The sequence below is a fragment of the Balaenoptera musculus genome, chromosome 2, assembly GCF_009873245.2.
Source record: "Balaenoptera musculus isolate JJ_BM4_2016_0621 chromosome 2, mBalMus1.pri.v3, whole genome shotgun sequence".
Taxonomy (NCBI): Eukaryota; Metazoa; Chordata; class Mammalia; order Artiodactyla; family Balaenopteridae; genus Balaenoptera; species Balaenoptera musculus.
In genome coordinates this window covers 112,995,268-113,015,862 of record NC_045786.1, presented here as the reverse complement: position 1 = coordinate 113,015,862, position 20,595 = coordinate 112,995,268, and the positions used below count along the sequence as shown (strand labels likewise).

The 20,595-nt window shown below is 34.2% G+C and overlaps 1 protein-coding gene across 1 annotated transcript in view; it reads left to right on the top strand.

Annotated features, from left to right (window-relative positions):
- The window catches only part of RALGAPA1 (Ral GTPase activating protein catalytic subunit alpha 1), a 224,228-nt gene that overhangs the window by 42,181 nt on the left and 161,452 nt on the right, over positions 1–20,595 (top strand). The window contains 8 exon segments of the mRNA XM_036842171.1: positions 3,147–3,179; positions 3,182–3,259; positions 3,813–3,862; positions 7,434–7,491; positions 13,524–13,567; positions 14,992–15,169; positions 17,438–17,553; positions 20,045–20,183. Of these exon segments, the coding sequence (XP_036698066.1) occupies positions 3,147–3,179; positions 3,182–3,259; positions 3,813–3,862; positions 7,434–7,491; positions 13,524–13,567; positions 14,992–15,169; positions 17,438–17,553; positions 20,045–20,183 (696 nt within the window).

The window sequence follows — 20,595 nt, the reverse complement described above, 5'->3', positions numbered from 1 at the left end:
CAATTGTACTAACTAATGTGGACATAATAGGAGCCATGCTGACTAAAAGTAATGGAGGCATTCACAAAAAGAGAAAACAATGGGTTATGGGGCATTTTTGGGGGAAAGGTATTGGGTAGAAGTTTTTCCATAATCTCTTTCTTGTGGATTTCCTTCCTTTTATATTTTCCTTCCTTCTGTGTTACTGTTTTTTTAGAGAGACTTCTTTTTAAATAAGTGAAACCGGCTTATTCTCTTATATCCACCTTTTTTGTGTTTTCTTCCCGTTTTCCCCCACTACGTAAATTTGTGAATGGTGAACAAAAATTTTTATAAGAGTTTTTATTTGCTAACTAGTTCATTACAAATAGATACAGAGTAAAAAACAAATTGAGACCTAATTTTGATGCAGTATTTTTTATTAGCAAGTATTTAGTTTCCAGGCTTTGTGTAACATGCGGTATGGGAAGGAAATTGAGAGAGACTATCTTGGCTCCTAAATTATGTTGCAAAATCTTGATGTTGATTCATGTTTGCTTTTGTTTTGTTTTGATTTTTTGTTTTCCTTGTTATTGTTCTCATTTTCTTCTTTCCCCTGGGACATTAGTTTTTGTTTTGAAAACATTAATTTCAGGAAATTAGTGGTAATTATAGCAGTCTATTTCATTCTCATTTCGTAGTTCTTTGTTACGTCAAACTACTCAGTGGGGCAAACAGAATACTTTTCCTGTTTATCTCAGTGTATTGTTTTATTTTGGTAGTCTCTAAAATATGTTTAACTCGTATTCAATGACAATTATTCTTATCTTCTTACAGGCGATAAACAGATAAACTACTAGTGTTCTTTTCTTATTTTTCTTATAGATGTATCAATATTACACTGAAACTGAATAACATAGAGGTTTAAGAGCATGGGCACTAAATCCAGGCTGTGTGGAGTTTAAATCCATGACTCTGTTTTCTTACCAACTGAATTACTTAAACTCTCTATACCTGTTTTCTCATCTTTAGAGTTAGGGATAATAGTAGTACTTATTTCATAGTGTTGTTCTGAGGACTTTAGGAATTAATTTCTGTAAAGGACTTAGAAGAGTGTCTGGCATATAGAAAACATTGTTTGTGTTAGCCATTACTATTATTTTTTCCCCCAGTTCTGTGAAAATGTACACAGATAGTGTTACAGGTAGGAATGGAATCTGGGTGTTCTAATTCCAGTCAAGATGAAGCAGTGCTAGTTTGCCTGTCAGTAGGTTATGCAGTCTAAATAAAAATAAAATTAAGATAAAAAATTTCCAAGCTACAAAATGAATACAATAACATTAAAATAATTTATTTGATTAATAATAAAACACATTGGATACATATGTGCTCAGCCCTGTGCTTAGGTTTTGGAAATACTAAGGTAGACGCACTTTCTATCCTAAAGAAACTATAGACTAGTCCTGGAAGAAAAGACAAGGAAACACTTGAGACATAATTATTTCCATGAGAGAGAAATGTAGAGACACAAGGGAATAGAGAGGAGAGGGCATCCATTCCTTCCTTGGGGAGGCAAAACAAAAGGGGAAACAGTCTTGGAAAATTCCGTAGATGAGATGTCATTAAAGATTTATGAATATTCCTAGGGTAAGATAATACACCAGAGTTTAAAGTGCTGTCTGTGTGTTGTTACTATTTAACTTTATTCTGAAATCTTCCATTCAGCCTTAGAGCATTCCAAGAAATTAATTGATGTTTACCTTTAACTTGAGTTTATCAGCAGTTATTAGTTTATTCTTTTTTTTTTTTTTTTTTTTAATTTATTTATTTATTTTTGGCTGTGTTGGGTCTTCGTTTCTGTGCGAGGGCTTTCTCTAGTTGTGGCAAGCGGGGGCCACTCTTCATCGCGGTGCGCCGGCCTCTCACTATCGCGGCCTCTCTTGTTGCGGAGCATAGGCTCCAGACGCGCAGGCTCAGTAATTGTGGCTCACGGGCCTAGCCGCTACGCTTCGGCCATGTGGGATCTCCCAGACCAGGGCTCGAACCGTGTCCCCTGCATTGGCAGGCAGACTCTCAACCACTGCACCACCAGGGAAGCCCTATTAGTTTATTCTTCATTTTACTCCCAGGTTCAAAAAAATCTTTGTTTTTCCAGTTGCCTTTTTCAAATTTGTTATTATAAAAGAGACGTGCTTTTTGTAAAGGAATTGAATAGTAGGAGTAAGTATATAAAGTAAAAGTTCTTAATTTCCTCCCCTTTTTCCCCAACTTTCTCACCCCCCGAAAATAAACCAAACAATAAAATGCATAAGTACATATACACCTACGATGTAGATATCTTGCTTTAAATAATAAATCCCATTTCCTTAGTTTGCACTTATGATATTTTTTGACATATCAAGGATACTTTTTCTATTTTATTTTTATCAAAATGCTCAAAGCTAGCCAAAATGAATTATTTTTCTGCATCCTATCCTGCTTTCCTCACTTCATGTCTTTGTTTATTGCCGAGAATGTCTTCTCATTCAAACCCACCACTTTATGTCAGAGTCCTTCCTGTTCTTAGAGGTCTTTCAGATAATACATTCTCTGTCAGGGCATTTCTTCTTCACCACCACTTCACCCCTCATTGAGTTTTGAAAGTAATTTTTGGTGTTAGTACCCAACACTTTCTGCTCTGCATACAGTTAAATGTTCAGTTTCTCTGCCCTTGGACTATACTGACAGTCTTATAGAAGAGTATTACCTGAGTTTTGTTAATACTTAAATGCCTATTTGCAAAGCCTATTGTTAGATATTTAAAGTCAATGTATTTTAGACCATGTATATTACGCTTAGAAAATACTGATTTTTAACTGTCGGGGGAAAAGTTAGGAGAGCATAGCTGTGAATTGAAAATAGAAATTCTTTTTTAATGATTTTGGATTAAACTTTCTGAGGCATTGTTTTCTTTTAGTAACAACAGATTATGATAACCTGATTTGACCAGTTTTTAAAATTAAAACTAAAATCTTTAAAAGCTAAGTTGTGAGAACAAGGATATAAATGTATAAACACATCTCTTAAATATTTTAATAGAATTTTAAGAGCAGTTCTTGACATTTTTGAAGGAAACATGCCACAATACATATTTGCTGAAACGTGATATAATAGTAATCACTAAAAACGTGTTTTCATTTATTTTTCAGAGAATGCAGAGTCCATCGATCTAAAACAGTTTTTTTGACCAACATTTTTTCACATATATATTATGTGTTTTTTGAGAATTTTGTTACTATTGAAGCTAGTCTTAAACAGAAACGTAAGATTTAAATCAGTCTTGGCTTATGTTGATGCTTCAAATAATTGTCATAAACATTCACTTAAAAATATACTCTTGGACATTGGAATTTTAGTATTATTTCACTTCTTTTTGTTAGACAGCTTGTAGACACCCCTCTCACACTATGGGTTAGTAGTAATATCCTTATTATTTTGAAAAGGCTTAGATTTCCTTTTTCTCTGGTCAGGTTTACTTGTTTTCTCACCTTTGCTCTGCCCTAGGGGCATATGTCAGGTTTGAGCAGTCATTTTCATAAATTCATTTTTAGAGTTCATTTAGAGTTCTCCACAATATATTATGATTTGTTTGTAGACATAAATGTGTAGAATCTGAATTTAACAGTCTAAAAAGAGTAGAGAGAGATGCTATGATATTGTCTATACATTGAACAGAATACACTTTAAACATTTTATTAAAGAATCACTGAGAAAAAAAACTTCAGTGCTTGAAATATTTTAAGCTTTTTAAGTGGTTGTTGACATTGAGAACAAAATGATAATGTTTAAAATATTTTTTTATAAAAATGTTTTAGGTCACAAGTCTCAAAGGGAGGAATTGGATGCTATACTTTTTATTTTTGAGGTAAGTACCTGCCAATGTAACTTATTTTCCAAAATTAATTTTTGGAACATACAAGGAATATATTGAATATTAAAAAACACTGTGAATCTACCATGCTTTTCAAAAACTGAGTTGCACTTTTTAACCTAAAAATATACCTGACTTAATTCTTAATTATTTTCTGAGGTACACATATTATTTTTAGGTACAGATAAAATTATGTTTTTATGCATTTGATACCACAGTTGGTACAATATTCACTGTGTTTGCAAACAAGAAAATTTTAATTTGTGGGAGATTTACACAAATGGAGAATTAAAAAAAAAAAAAAAAAACCAAAACATTCTTACTTGAGAGGGTAAATTCATGGACCTGTTACAATACCTAAGGAGTTTATAGTTTCTGCTTTAACTGCTTTTTCATTGACAACTTCTTGTATAAATAGTTTTAAATCTTTTATAAATATGTTGTTCTACTACATTTACTTTGGATTGGGGGTGGGACAAATTTTATTGCTAAATAAACAGAAGGAAACAACATTTGATACTCTGCTAAAATTTGTTTCATTTTTGGCACAATGATGAAAATGAGGGACACACATGCTTTTCAAATAACCCCATGCTCTTCATTCTGTCTTTCAAATCAAATAGTGATAGGAGTATTCTGATCTTTATTGAGAATTTTAGAGAACTGGAGAAAGTCACGATTAGACCTTGTGTCTTGAAAAGCATAGTAAAGAATTTAGAAATCAGTTTCTAAAGATTGAACTATTCTATCCACTGCTAATTAAAGATAATTCACTATTTTGTATGTTGACTATTTTAGTATGGTTTAGAAGAATTGAAGAATTTGATCCCCCTCTTAGTTGCTGAGTTAGTCACAGCTGAAAAAAAGAAAGTTTGTTTTTTTTTTTTAAGAGTTCCAGACAGAAGTAACTGGTGTTGGTACCTGTTCTGCAGTTAATTTTCATTAGTCATTAACCCTGAGGAATTTGCTTATATTTACCTCCCCAAGTGTTTGCATGAACTGTTTACAAGGGAAATATTAAAACATGAATATTTTGAGAAAGAGTAAAAGTATGTACAGAGAAAGCAAGATGATAATTCCTGGAAAGTGTTCCTTCGGACATTCATGCTTGCCCTATATTCAGGAAACTGAGATGATTGACTAGTTAATAGAAGCTCTTTCAGAATATTCCTTCTGTTAAAAAATAATACTTATTTTCCTGTATGTAATATATACTGATCATTTGTTACTCTTTGAACAGAAATGTTTGTAATCAGTCACTAAATTTCGTTAGGAAAAGAGATGTTAGATATAGGGTTTTCATCTTTTGGAAAAAATATTTGACCTGTGTGCTGATGTTTTTCTACTTATAATGGGGACAATAATATCTGACCTCCACCTTTAGAGACTAATGATGATTTAAAGAAAAAATTATAAATAAAATGATTTCCTTTTTCTGGAATAAAAGGCATCATTATGTAATGTCAGTATGACATAGGATTTATATTCTGCTTTCTTCTGTGTAGTTAAGAGTACACATGATTTCTTTCATCTTTATATGACTGAATAAAAAAGATGAATATATTTAAATTTACATTTTATATGGGATTAAATCTAAACTATAATTTAATAGTGATAATTTAGGAGTACTTTCGAGTGGTTCACAAACTTGTCTTTTTAATTTTCTATAATTTTATCTCTTTCCACAACACCATAAATATAATTATACAGTTGTTGGCTAAGTATGAGAGAAATAGGAGGGCAGAGGTGAAGAAGTTTATGTGTCTCATGTGGGAATAGCATCTATCTGTGAAGAACTTTATAATTTCTTCATCATCCTATTATATGAGAAGGGACTAAAGAAGATTACATCAAAAGGAAGATAGAGAAGTATAAAAACATGCATACTGTTCTTTGAACAGAATAGTATAAAAGCACAAGTTTTGGAAATAGGCATATGGAAGTTGGAATCTCCATTTTTCCTTTTCTAACCTAAGCACATTACTTAACCCATTTCTTTATTTGTCAAATGAGATCAATGAACACTCCTTTTAGGATGGTTGTGAGGATTAATGAGATATCATTACATAAAGTGTCTAGTGTTTGGTCCTTATGAACATTCAATTAATGGTGATTCTAAATAATTATAATAGAGCAGCAATAATAACAAACGCACACAAATGTCATTCAGCAAGCAGATGAGTGTTGAGAACGTAGTTCAGCAGCATAATAAGGCAGCTGTTGAACTAGAATAATCCACACAGGTGCAATATATAAAGGAAAATATAGACAAAATTTTGAAAGTATTATATGTAAAAAGTGTTTATTCCCAACTTGTGAAAGTCTATATATGTTAGCTTAACTATAGGGCTCCTGAATCTTAAAATTTTGTTCTCATACCCATAGCCATCATAACATATAAGTATCTTTGGGTTCACATGAATTAATTTAGTACAAGTATTTGATAGGATTTTTGTGGAAGCAAAATATTTTCCCTGTAAGATTTATCAAAGTAAGAGAAAGAACTGCTTGGAGACCGGGCTTCCCTGGTGATGCAGTGGTTAAGAATCCGCCTGCCAATGCGGGGGACACGGGTTCAAGCCCTGGTCTGGGAAGATCCCACATGCCGCGGAGCAACTAAGCCCGTGTGCCACAACTTCTGAGCCTGTGCTCTAGAGCCTGTGAGCCACAACTACTGAGCCCGTGTGCCACAACTACTGAAGCCTGTGCACCTAGAGCCTGTGCTCCGCAACAAGAGAAGCCACCACAATGAGAAGCCCGCGCACCGCAACAAAGAGTAGACCCCACTTGCCACAACTAGAGAAAGCCTGCGTGCAGCAACGAAGACACAATGCAGTCAAAAATAAATAAATAAATTTATTAAAAAAAAAAAAAAGAACTGCTTGGAGAGAAAACGTCACTAATATTAATATCTAAAAGAATTTAAAACAGTATTATCCACAATGCAGAAATTCTAAGAATAGTAAATGAGCATTTAAAAATATACTACCAAATGTAGAATAGATAGCTAGTGGGAAGCAGCCACATAGCACAGGGAGATCAGCTCGGTGCTTTGTGACCACCTACAGGGGTGGGATGGGGAGGGTGGGAGGGAGGGAGACGCAAGAGGGAAGAGAGATGGGAACATATGTATATGTATAACTGATTCACTTTGTTATAAAGCAGAAACTAACACACCATTGTAAAGCAATTATACTCTAATAAAGATGTTAAAAATGTATATATATATATATTAAAGTTAGTATTTATTCACTAAAGAGAAGTATACTTACTTTTCACATCATAGTAAAAGATAAATTTCATTAATTTCCTGTTCCAAGTCTTTGTTAATATAGCTTGTTGTTTTCTGGAGTTTTCAAATACTAATCAGTATGCCAGCGCTGAAGTAGTGCCAGTACCATCAGATTAGCTCAAAGACTATTTTGTATTTGTAATGCTGTCTTTTATGTAAGAAACTCTTAAAGGCTTTGTGTAAGCTCTTTGTTTAATTTTTCACATTGCTCAAGATGAGGACGTGTTACTTGCTTTTCATACTTTTCTTTGTTTTATTCATATTGATTTTTAGAAAATTTTACAACTTCTTCCAGAAAGAATTCATCAGCGATGGCAGTTTCATAGTATTGGTAAGTAATTTAAATATGTATTTCATATTTGAAGTAAATGATAATATATGAAAATACTCTTTAATGGGTTGGTCATTATTTGAAATGAGTTCATAGTTTATGCTTTAGTAAAAACAAAATAAAGAATACAGAACTAGGCTTACTGGGAATATAAGATAAAAACATACATGAAGGATTTCCAATAAAAGTGGCATATGAAATTTCTTTGATCCACCTGTTCATTTACTCTGAATATGTTAGCAATGATGATGAAACTATAAAGCCAAAAAAATAAAAGCAGACTCAGCATCAGAATAAACATTCTGTAATCAAAAATGGAAGAGAAGGTAACAAAGTGCCACATAGAGCGAAAGCCATGGGTTCCAGGTTTGAAAGCAAGCAGTGTATTAATAAAAAAGGAGGGAACTGGAGTTAAGCTTACTGCTTGAAGAGACGAAGTAGAGCTTCCCAGATCATGAAATGAAGCTGAAAAGAAAACAGGGAAAGAAAAAATAAGCAACCCTGCTGTGGATTATTGTGAAAGACCAAGTGGGCAGGAGGTCATAGACTTTCTCTTACCAGGAGCTAAGCCAAGGTGCTTGCTGGCTTGGAGTCTGTTTCTTTAACAATCATAGCATCACCACAGGACTCTTGAGCTCTCATTATAAGACATTTTTTCCCCCCTTGGTTGAAAAAGGAATCTGCAGATAGGCAATTTCTGGCTTTGGTTCAGTGTCTTAATGATGACTGATTGCTGATTGCTAGTGATTCTCATGACCCTTCTCTTGTGGTGAATATACAGATGGCCACCACATCTACATTGTTGAAGTAGAATGTTATAGGCCTTGTATTCATTTGTAAAAATTGTATTTTTTTCTCTTAAAAAAGAGTCATATATTTATTTAGAACCTACAATTGTTAGTTATAGCAAATGAAATTTCTGAGGCTTTGAAACTGTAAGTCATCCCAATTAGCAGTTCTGGAAACAAAAGGAACTCTGGACATATAGGATGGCTATTGATGCAGGGGCTAAAAAACCACAGAATTCTAAATAATAAAGCCTTTTAGAATAAACTTTTTAGATAAAGCTCAAGACTAAAAATGATGTACCCTTAATATATGAAGAACTCTGGCAACTCAGTAATAAGACAAGTCAATTTTTTAAATAGGGAAAATATTTGCATAGTTATCACACCAAAGAAGATATGTGAATTGCTAATAATCACATGATAAGGTGCTCAATAGAATAGTGAAATCCTATTTTTTATTTCATAATCATTAAAATGTCCTTGAAGGTTATCTGGGAAGAAACTTTTTTGAGACAGCTGAACTTCTAAAGTTTATTCTATTTCCTGAGGAATGTAGTCTTCGATTTCTAAACGACCTTTGGGCTATCTGGTTGTCATGATTAATAATATTCTAGTAAATGTCCAACTTGAGACAATACGTAATTGGTCACTTTTCTTTGTCACCCAGAGAATCCTAAAACTCTGTTTCCTTTCTTTTTTGTCTTGTATATATAGAAAAATAAATCAGTGACTCTAGTTGATTTTTTAAAAGTAGCTTTTTTGAGGTATAATTTACTTAGATAAAAATCACTCGTTTAAATAAATAATTTATTAATTTTTAGTAAATATTTAGAGTCACCACAGTCTTGTTTTAGAACATTGCCATTACCCTAAAATAGTTCTTTGAGCCCATTTACAGTCAGTTGCCTTTGCCACCACCAATCTGCTTTCTGTCTTCAATAAATTTGTCTTTTTTGGACATTTCATGTAAATGAAATCATACAATTTGTAATAGTTTACATCTGGCCTCCTTCACTTAACATATATTTTTTTTCCATATTATAGCATATATAAGCATTCCTTTTTATCGTATACTATTCTGTTGTATGGCTATACCATATTTTGTTTATTTACTCAGCAATTAATGGACATTTGTATTGTTTCTAGTTTATTATAACTTGTTTATTTTATTTGTTTTATTGTAGATTCCTTTTGATTTTCTACGTATAGGATCATGTCAACTGCAAATAGTTTTACTTTTAAATTTTTAATCTGGTACCTTTAATTTCTTATTTCTTTTTTGTTTATTGTTCCTCTAGTACACTAGTGAATAAAAGTGGTAAAACTAGACATCCTTATATTATTCCTGATGTAAAGGAGAAAGCATTCAGTCTTTCACCATTATGTATGATGTTAGCTTTTTTTTTTTTTTTAAGTTTTATTTTCACTTACTCTATATTTGAGGAAACTGAGGCTCAGGGAAGTTAAGTGATTCCTCAGGATCACACATATGTCCTGGCAGAATCTAGATTCAATGCAGAATCCTATTTCACATATAAATAAGTATTTAAGTTTCATCCTGTGTAATTCTCAAACCCTTTGTCTTCTTCTTCAGTACTTCCTGAAGATCATTCTTCCCTGGCGATGTTAGCTATTTTTATAGATACTGTTTATCAAGTTGAAGTTCTCTTCTATCCTGTTTTGATGAGAGTTTTTAATCATGCATGGGCATTGTATTTTGTCAGATGCTTTTTCTTCTATTGACATGATCATAGGCAGCATTATTAGTGGTTTTGTCATTTATTCTATTAATATTGTGTATTTCGCAAATTGCTTTTCATATGTTAAACCAACTTTGCATCCCTGAGATAAATCCCAATTGGTTACCATTTCTATATAGTCTTTTTATTATATTGCTAATTTTAGTTTGCTAATAATTTATTAAAGATTTTTGCCTCTATGTTTATGAGGGATATTTAACACTGTAGTGTTCTTTTGTGAGGTCTTTGTCTGGCTTTATTAAGATAATAATAGCCATGGACATAGATTGGGAAGTGTTCCCTCATTTATTTTCTGAGTTTGTGAACAATTGATACTACATCCTTTTAAAATATTTGGTCGAATTCACAAGTAAAGCCATTTAGAGTTGGGCTTTTCTTTGTGAGGAGATTTGTAATTGTTACTTTATATTCCTTTTTTTGTTTTTTAAATTTTATTTATTTATCTATTTATTTATTTATTTTTGGCTGCGTTGGGTCCTCGCTGCTGTGCGCGGGCTTTCTCCACTTGCGGCGAGCGGGGGCCACTCTTCTTTGCGGTGCGTGGGCTTCTCACTGCGGCGGCCTCTCCCGTTGTGGAGCACGGGCTCTAGGTGCGTGGGCTTCAGCAGTGGCATGTGGGCTCAGCAGCCGCGGCTCGCGGGCTCTAGAGCGCAGGCTCAGTAGTTGTGGCTCACGGGCCAAGTTGCTCCGCGGCATGTGGGATCTTCCCAGACCAGGGCTCGAATCCGTGTCCCCTGCATTGGCAGGCGGACTCTGAACCACTGCGCCACCAGGGAAGCCCTATATTCCTTTTTGAGTCAGTTTGGATAATTTGTATCTTTCTAGGAATTTGTTTCATTAACGCTGCCTAATTTGTTGGTGTAAAGTTGTTCAAGTTACTCTTTTATAATAACCCTTTTCATTCCTATAGGGTCAGTAGTGATGTCCCCTCTTTCATTTCTGAATTTGGTAATTTGTGTCTCTTTTATTTTATTGACTTCTCTAGCTCAGCATTTGTCATTAATGTTGGTCATTTCAAAGAACTAACTTTGGTATTGTTGATTTTCTCTAGTCTTTTTCTGCTTCCTATTTCATTGATTTCCATTCTAATCTTTTATATTTTTAAAAATCTTGCTTGCTTTGGGTTTAATTTGCTTGTCTATATGTATTTTCTTAAGGTGGAAGTCTAGAATATTAATTTAATACCTTTCTTCTTTTCTGATATAGGCATCCAAGGCAGCAGACTTCCCTGTAAGCTTTGCTTTTAGCTTACCCCATAAGTTTTAGTATGTTGTGTTTTCATTTTTATTCAGTTGAAAATATTTTTTTGATCTCCCTTTTGATCTCTTTGATCCATAACTTAAGAGTGTTTTTGTTTTTTAAATATTCAAATATTTGATGGTATCACAGATTTCTTTCTGTTGTGATTTCTAACTTAATTCCTTTGTGGCCAGAAAATACGCTTTATATGATCATAATCTTTAAAAAAATTTTGAGACATTTCATGGCCCAGAATATAGTCTCTCCTAGAGAATGTTCCAGTATGCTTGAGAATGTGTATTCCATAGTCATTTTAAATATTAGATTAATTTATGACAATGAAGTGATTATTGAAGAACAAGAAAGAACTCGAAAAAATGGAATCTTGTACATTATTCATGGATGATAGGCTTGATGGTATAAAGATAACAGTTCTTATCCAGAATTCCTGTAGTGACTTTTTAATGTAGCCCAACAAGTTTATCCTAAAATTTATATGGAAAATCAAAGCCAAAGCAACTTGGAAATATAACAAATGGGAGAGAGAAGATGGTGTTGTTGAATATTACTATAACCAATAACAAGATGTATTATAAAGTTATAATATTAATAATTAAGACAGTATCATTGGTATGACAGAGATGGACAAGTAGACTAATGGAAAAGGACATTAAGGCCAGCCAAAGACCTAGGCTGATATATGGAAACTTGAAATATGATTGAGACAGCATTTCATTTCATTATAAAATCTGAAAAGGTACTACAATTGGTTACCTATTTGGGGAGGGGAAATTCTGTTATTGCCACACACAGAAATAAATTTCTGATGGATTTCAGGACTTAAATGTGAAAAACAACACTTTAAAACTTTTTGATGAGACTCTTTGGTTTATCTTCATAACTTTAAGGTAGGGAAGTATTTCTTTAGACACAGTAAGTACACATAAAGAAAAACATTCGTGAATTGACTATATTGAAATTTAAAAATTTGGTACGTCAGACGATACTACCATCCCAGTCAAGAATACATTTCCAATTCATAGACCTGACATAGAATTAGTAGCCAATATGTGTAAGGAACTCTTATATTAAACAAAACAAAACAAAATAACCCAGTTTAAAAATATACAAAGGATATGACAGGCAATTTGCAGAAACTTGAACAGCCAAATGAAAAAATGTTCAGTGTCATTAGGAAACATCAAATGACATTATTGAGATATGTAACACTCAGACTGGCAAATATTAGAGCATCTGCTAGTGTTTTGTGTTGCCAACAATGTGTTATCACAATCTCATATGCTTCTGTATATGTAAATATATATATTATGTATTTCATACATATAAATATATGATATATATATAATCCTGATGTTACTAGAAAGAATAAAAATGCAAGATTAGAACAAATAGCTATGGAGAAAATTTTGTTACTGGTGTAAGTTTTAAACATAGAAACTAATTCCAAATATTTTATGGATTTATAAATAAGTAGTAATAACATAAAATATTTTTGGAAATAATTAATACCAAAATCTGGATAATGGTTTCCTCTGGGGAAGGAAGGAGGAAAATGACTCAGGATGGGTTCACAGGTGGCTTCAATGATGCTTGTACTGTTACATGAAACATTATAGATAATATAAATAAGTGAAATTTTGAAATTATAGGAAACATGGGACTGTGTTTAGATTTGTTCAGACCAAATGGTGGACATCTGGATGTCTGTGAATGTTATTTCATTATTTTATTGTAGATTTGAAATATTGTGTAATTCAAAAGAAAAAGGACTATTAAAGATCGTTTTGCGTATTTTGAAAAGGAAAATTAGTACAATGGAAATATTTGCTAAGAAATAACTACAGTTATAGATGTTCATGTGGTTAACTAAATGGAAATTTTCTACAGTGGTTTTTATTTGTATTAGTGATGGTGAAAGTATTTAATTATATTCTTAGTCTAAGTAAAAGATACATGTAGATTGTTGTATTACATGCAATTTTGGGTTTAGGGTTTGTTTTGATAGGATAAATAATGTTTAATTGAAATAAACCATGTGTTTAAAAAGGTGACTTTTTATATGCCCTTCTGTCCCAAGATTATGGCCAGAGGGATGTTAAGGTCACCAAGAATAATTTGGAGGTTGCCAAGGACTTGTTTTTAAAGTGTTTTCAAGTCTGACCGAGAACTCTGACATTTAGAAACAAATAAGATATGAATGTTTAAAATCATGTTTTCTTTTCAGGATTGATTTTAAAGAAACTACTACACACAGGAAACTCCTTGAAGGTATAATGTAATTATATTTCTTTTCTATGGCTTTTTAAAAACTGAGTAAAGCATTCAGTCAAATTGCTATACTGCCTACATCAACTTTTTCCTAAATAATTTTGAATAATCTTCAGTTCCCTTAATTGAAGTGAATTCACTTAAAAAACAGCAACATACTCAGTATGTATCAGGCTGACCAGGCTATTGGAAAACTTTTGTAGTTTTACCACTGCATGGACTCATTCAGCAGAAATACAGTCACCTCTCCATATCCATGGGTTCCACATCCATGCCATCCATGCCAGTTCCATGTAAGGGACTTGAGGGTCTGCTGATTTTGGTATCCATGGTGGGGGAGGTCCTGGAAGCCAAACCCTCCCTAGATACCGAGGGACGACTGTACTTTGCTTTGTGGTCCCCAGAAGACAAAAACTATTTAGCCATTCAACAAATTATTCTTCATTTTATCATAGGTATTGTTAGATGTAGAGGGAAGTAGGGCATCTATTAAAAAATGGTTTTGTTCTCTTTTTTTTTTTTCCCCTTTTCCTTATCTCATTGTGCTTGTGGTAAGAAAAGCTTACCCAGTCCAAAAGCATCTTGGTATAGGTTGGATAAAAGTCTCATATAGTAGGTACTTTTTGGTGTCAAGGCTTGGGTATAGCAGTACAAAGGGATAAGCTTTCCTACATCTTTGTCTGTTTCTAACTAAACTGTGAGGGTGGCAGCAGTTGAATAGCTTTGGCAGTGGCTGTTTGCAAAGCCTACCAGTGAGATTAGGTTACTGAAGAACTTGTGTTTTACTGGGGAGATTTGAAGTTTCCTCTATTTTCTCCTCTTCTCTTCCTGGAAGAGCATGCCCTTGATTTAAATACGTATTTTCTGTGTATGGGGCATTGTTCTAGTTGCTTAAAAATACAGTAATAGGCCAGAATTCCTGCTTTGCCCTTTGGAAGCAAATTAAGTAAATGAGATAATTTCAGACTGATAATCTTTTTAAGGTCAAGAGCATTGAGTTAGCAGTGTATCAGGATCCCCATGACCATTCCTCCTTTTACCAAACTCATTATAGCAAGGAATAGTCATTGCCCTCTGTCCTTGCTTCTTGGATTAGAGTGGTGATTATGGGAAGGAGGGAAGTAAATAAGGAAATGATTTTGACTTTTTACAAATGGAAATTATAGCATAAATAGATTACCTGATGGCTTTAAATAGAGACCAAGTTATTTTGTTCAAAATCCATAAATTTAGATTTATAAATAATGAGGGTTCAGTAAATTGTCATGGTTATAATTCTCTCTCCATCTCCCTCCTTCCTTCCTTTTCTTCCTCTCCTTTGCAGAGTATCATTCGGTAATCATCTTCTAGAGAATTCTGGCCTGAAAGGAGGAAAGTATTTCCATTTTAAATAAAAATACTGTTTTCCATTTTTTTCATTTTAGATTAGGCGGGAAGGTGTTCGTCTTTTCTTATTATGGTTGCAAGCTCTTCAGAATAACTGTAGCAAAGAACAGCTTTGGATGTTTTCATGCTTAATCCCTGGATTTTCAGCACCACAATCTGAGTATGGACCTCGAACTTTAGATAATCTCATTAATCCTCCACTCAACCTTCAAGAAAGTAAGATTCATACGATCTTTTCCATCATTAATTTAAAAATTTCTGTGTAGTTTGTTAATAGATATTTTTAAATGTCCGTACCTTTTTAAAAAAAAATTATTAATTTATTTATTTTTGGCTGTGTTGGGTCTTTGTTGCTGCGCGTGGGCTTTCTCTAGTTGTGTCGAGCGGGGGCTACTCTTCATTGCAGTGTGGTGGCTTCTCTTTTTGGGGAGCACGGGCTCTAGGCACACAGGCTTCAGTAGTTGTGGCACACAGACTCAGTATTTTTGGCTCACGGGCTCTAGAGCACAGGCTCAGTAGTTGTGGCGCATGGGCTTAGTTGCTCCATGGCATGTTGGATCTTCCCAGACCAGGGCTCAAACCCATGTCCCCTGCATTGGCAGGTGAATTCTTAACCACTGTGCCACCAGGGAAGTCCCTGTACATTTTTAACTGGATAATCTAAGGCCATGTTTTTAAATGTAGGTTTTATAAAACCAAACTCACAGATACAGAGAAGGGATTGGTGGTTGCCAGAGGGGTGGGGCATAGGGGTTGAGGTTGGGCAAAATGGGTGAAGGGGATCAAGAGTTACAAACTTCTAGTCATAAAGTAAATAAGTCACAGGGATGTAATGTACAGCATGGGGACTGTAGTCGATAATATTTTGCAACTTTGAAAGTTGCTAAGAAAATAAATATTAGAAGTTCTTATCACAAGAAACAATTATTTTTGTAATTTTGTATGGTCACAGATTGGGGTGATCATTTTGCAGTGCATACAAATGTTGAATCATTATGTCATATGCCTGGAACTTGTATAATGTTGTATGTCAATTATACTTCAGTAAAAAAGTAAATAAATAAAAATTAAAAAAATAACGTGTAGGTTTTATCATCCAGGTATAATGAGACCAACAGATCAGGAGATGATTGCCATTAAAAAGATAGTTTGTTACTCATGTTCCCAGTAGGAGGGAGTGTGCCACACCCGGGAGGGTGGCCACACAGGGAAGCACCAGGGTTAGTTGGGCGTGGTGGGGGCTTGAGGGTAGGGGTGGGTATCATGGGCAAGAGCCCTTTTGTGGTTTCTGCAGGCGGGAATGTGTGAAGCAGGGTGAGCAAGTTGAAGACTGGCTAGTTTGGATAATTTTAGCAGGCTCTGGGGCATAGGGGTTGTCTCTTGTTGTCTGGTACTTAGCCCTGGGGGTCATTAGGTTAGGGAACTAGTAAGTAACCCTGAGTGTGAGAGCCCAGCAGAGGAAGTGGTAGAGATATGGGCTCCAGGTTGTTTGGTTTGCATATGAAAGGCAAACTCTCTGGCCCATAGTTTTCTCTAGGAATTAGCTAGCTCTGGGAGGGGCTTTCTCACTAGGGCCTGCAAGACCCCAGATATCAAAGTATTAGAAACATGTTTAATACAGGCCATTTTACATTTATATTTATCTTTAATTTTGAATTTTCATGTATCAGCTTGTATCCTTGAGTTAATTTGGATGTACATTGAAGTACAAATATGTTTTACTTTGTGCAAAGAGGACTAAAAAAAATCCATCTCTTTGGGCTTAATTACTTGGCTGCTATTTACTGAGAAGTAGGTTTAGGAACCTGCCTGTGCTAAACCAGGTACTGATTGTGTTGCCTGGGAAGTATTTAAGAAAATGTAGCTAGTTGTGGGTTGATTTTCTTGAATTTGCTTTTGTTATAATCAATGTTTTTGAATATGTGAAAAGTTGAAAAATGTGAAAGTTTCTTATTTTACAAGTGGACTTTCATAGTCAAGAAACTAAGATGCTAACTTCTCTTTCTTTTTGAGAGGGAAATAGTGTTTCATCCTTTGAATAAAGGGGCTACCTTAAAGAGTAAGCATGGTCATTACCTAGAGTAATCAGATTGTTCTTTAATTGATGAATAAGCACATTATTATTAATGTTTCTCATCATATTTATGGAATTTTGTAGTGGACACTCAATCTGAATTTTAAAATATCACGAGCAGTTCTTTTTCAGGTGAGACATTATTCACTCTTAATCCCTCAATATCTGTCCATCCCTGTGTCACATTTCCTCGATCAAGGGTTCATGAAACAGTTGATTATTAAAGTTTATGGTTTTTGTGATGGGCTATCAGGATGACCTCAGATTTATTTCAAATTTCAATCATCAGAATGTTTTCAAGCAGTATTCTTTGCTTTTCTGTTTTGTAGTTAAGTTTTATTTGGGCCATATTATCATATTGTTAAATTTGTTTTGTAATTATACTAAACTTTTCTTTTGTCTTCGGATAGCTCAAGTCACTATAGAAGAAATCACTCCGCTTGTCCCCCCACAATCAGGAGATAAAGGACAAGAAGATCTAACAAGCTATTTTCTTGAAGCACTTTTAAAATATATAGTAATTCAGGTATGTGTCATCTTCTTTTATATCACCCTCCTTACTATCCTGTGGGTAATCATTTTTCCCCCCTTACCATTATTCTGTCACAGTAGATATTTGCTTATTTTACTGAAGGAGAAGTAACAAATTTTTACTTTTTTTTTTTTAAGTAAATAAATTTATTTATTTATTTATTTATTTATTGGCTGCATTAGGTCTTAGTTGTGGCACAAGGGATCTTCGTTGAGGCATGCGGGATGTTTCGTTGCGGTGCACGGGCTTCTCTCTAGTTGCGGCGTGAGGGTTTTTTTTTCTCTTCCTAGTTGTGGTGCACAGGCTCCAGGGCGTGTGGGCTCTGTAGTTTGCAGCTCGCGGGCTCTCTAGTTGAGGCGTGCAAGTCAGTAGTTGTGGCATGCAGGCTTAGTTGCCCTGCAGCATGTGGGATCTTAGTTCCCTGACCAGGTTTCGAACCCGCGTCCCCTGCATTGTAAGGCAGATTCTTTACCACTGGACCACCAGGGAAGTCCTTAGGTGCGTGTATTTCGTAAGGTAACCTATTCATCTCTATATATGAAATGTGAATATCCTTATTGATGAAAACACTTTTAGCATATACACATTTCTTGTAACTGTTCCAAACACAGAAGTTCCTTGTGCCTCAGAAACAAACATTATGAAGTCAATTTGGATCCTGAATGAGATTGCCAGGGTTTGAATACTGACTCTACATCTTACTGATAGTGTGACTTTTGGCAAATTACTTAACCTCTCTGTGCTTAAAGTAGAGATAAAAAATAATACCTATCCCATTTTGGTGTTTGGGGCTTAAGTAATTAGTGCATAGTACTTAGAATAAACAAATGCATGACATATAGTAGGTATTCAGTGGTGGGTAGTTATTGTTACTGTGATTATTACCAGTTTTTCTTTAAAAAAAAAACTTTTGTACTTCATGTGGATTTTTAAACTTGTTTTACTGGTTTATTGAGATATATTTGACATACAGTAAACTGTAATGTTTGAAAAGTACAATTTGATAAATCTTATTACATGTATACAACCATGAAACCATCACTACAATCAAGATAATGAACACATCTATCACCCCTAAATGTTCTCAGATCCCTTTGTAATCCACCCTTCTCTACCTGCCCCACCCCCCATCATCCCATCCCCAGGCAACTTTAATCTGACTGCTTTCACTATTGTTTGCATTTTCTGATAAATGGAATCGTATGGTACCTCCTTTTTTTTTTGGTTTGGCTTCTCTATTTTTCAGCATAATTATTTTAAAAATCATATTATTGTATGTATCAATAGTTTGGTCCCTTTTATTGCTGAGTAGCTTTTCATTGTATGGATGTACTATGATTTGTTATCCAGTTACCTGTTGATGGTAATGTGAGTTGTTTCCAGTTTTTGGCTATTACAAATAAAACTGGTATGAATATTGGTAAACAAGTCTTTGTGTGAATATAAACTTTCTTTTCCCTTGGGTAAATACCTAGTAGTGGAATGGCTGGGTTGTATGGTAGGCATATTTTGACTTTTTAAGACACTGCCAAATATTTTTCCAAATGGTTGTAGCTTTTTGTATTCCACCAGCAATGTATGAGACTTAAAGTTGCTTCATATCCTCACCAACAGTTGGTATGGTCAGTCTGTAATTTTAGCCATTCTAAAGTTACTGTGTAGTAGTAGCTCACTGTGGTACACTCTGGGCCTTTACTATCCCCCTACTTACATATCTTCCTCACCCTACTGGAATTTTCACACCCTGTATTTTACAACTCTGCCCCCTCTTGTTTACTCCCCTCTACACTTATGGATACTGTCCTCACCCCTCTCAGGCTCTGGGTCCCCCTTGGGCTACTGCCTCTGTTATACCCCGTTCATGAATGCCTCCTGTGGTCAGGCTCTGATCACCTGCACTTGACTGCCACTATTTCATACCTTCTCTTCCTTCCTCTCACATATGCCTATTTTGTATGACTTTTAGGCTGAATTATTCAGGAAGTGGGAAAGAGGAAAGAACATTAGCAGCTTTCTCAGTAGTAGAGCCGAGTTTTAAGTCAACTTTGACAGTTTTCCAGAGCACATTTTAACTTACAAGATTTTTGAAAGATAACATGTATCCTTGACCTTTGAACAATATAGGTCCACTTATACACAGATTTTTTTCCAGTAAATATGATCTCTGGTACTACACAATCCACTGTTGGTTGAATCTGCAGATATGGAGGGCCGACTGTAAAGTTACACATGGATTTTCAAGTGCACACGCAGGGTCAGCACCCCAACCCCTGAGTTATTCAAGGGTCAACTGTATAATGCATTTGCATGGTACTAGACCACTTTTTATATGTGCATATATATATGTACATACACATATATTTAGCTATATATCTTTGCAGTGTAACAGTTTATTTTATTGCTTAAGTAACCTTTTACAAGCTTGTTTATAACAGCTAATAATTTCTTTCTCTTGGAATGATTCTAATTGTTTGTTTAATTTTAGGTAAAAAGTTTAGAATGGAAGAACAAAGAAAACCAAGAAAGAGGATTTTCATTTTTGTTTTCACATTTTAAGAAATATTACTTGCCTTATATTTTTCCAAACATCTGTAAAGAGAACAGTTTATATCATCCTGTACTTGGTAGGTATTCTTTGGAATTTTCTAAAATATTACACATAAGAATAAAACATTCCTCAGTGTAAGGTTAGCATTTGTTACCTGCAGAAAACTGATAACATTTAATTTATATTGATTAATTGGAGATATTATACTGTGATTCATACTGAAAGTGCAGTTTTATTAGTAGAAAGTTTTCATTGAGAGTGAAGAGATTTTTAAAAAACTTATTCTCTGGATATCACCTACTGGAGAAGTTAGCCTACCAGAAATATTTATGATTATAAATTAAACTTAATTCTAATGTTTGGTATGATCTTTTAACCATGTTATAAATATTTTCAAAGGTCCCTCTGGGTGGGTTCAATTTCTATGTCTTTTGCAAATTCTGTATGAATAATTACATTGTTGTATATTCTGATCATATCTTGTCCAG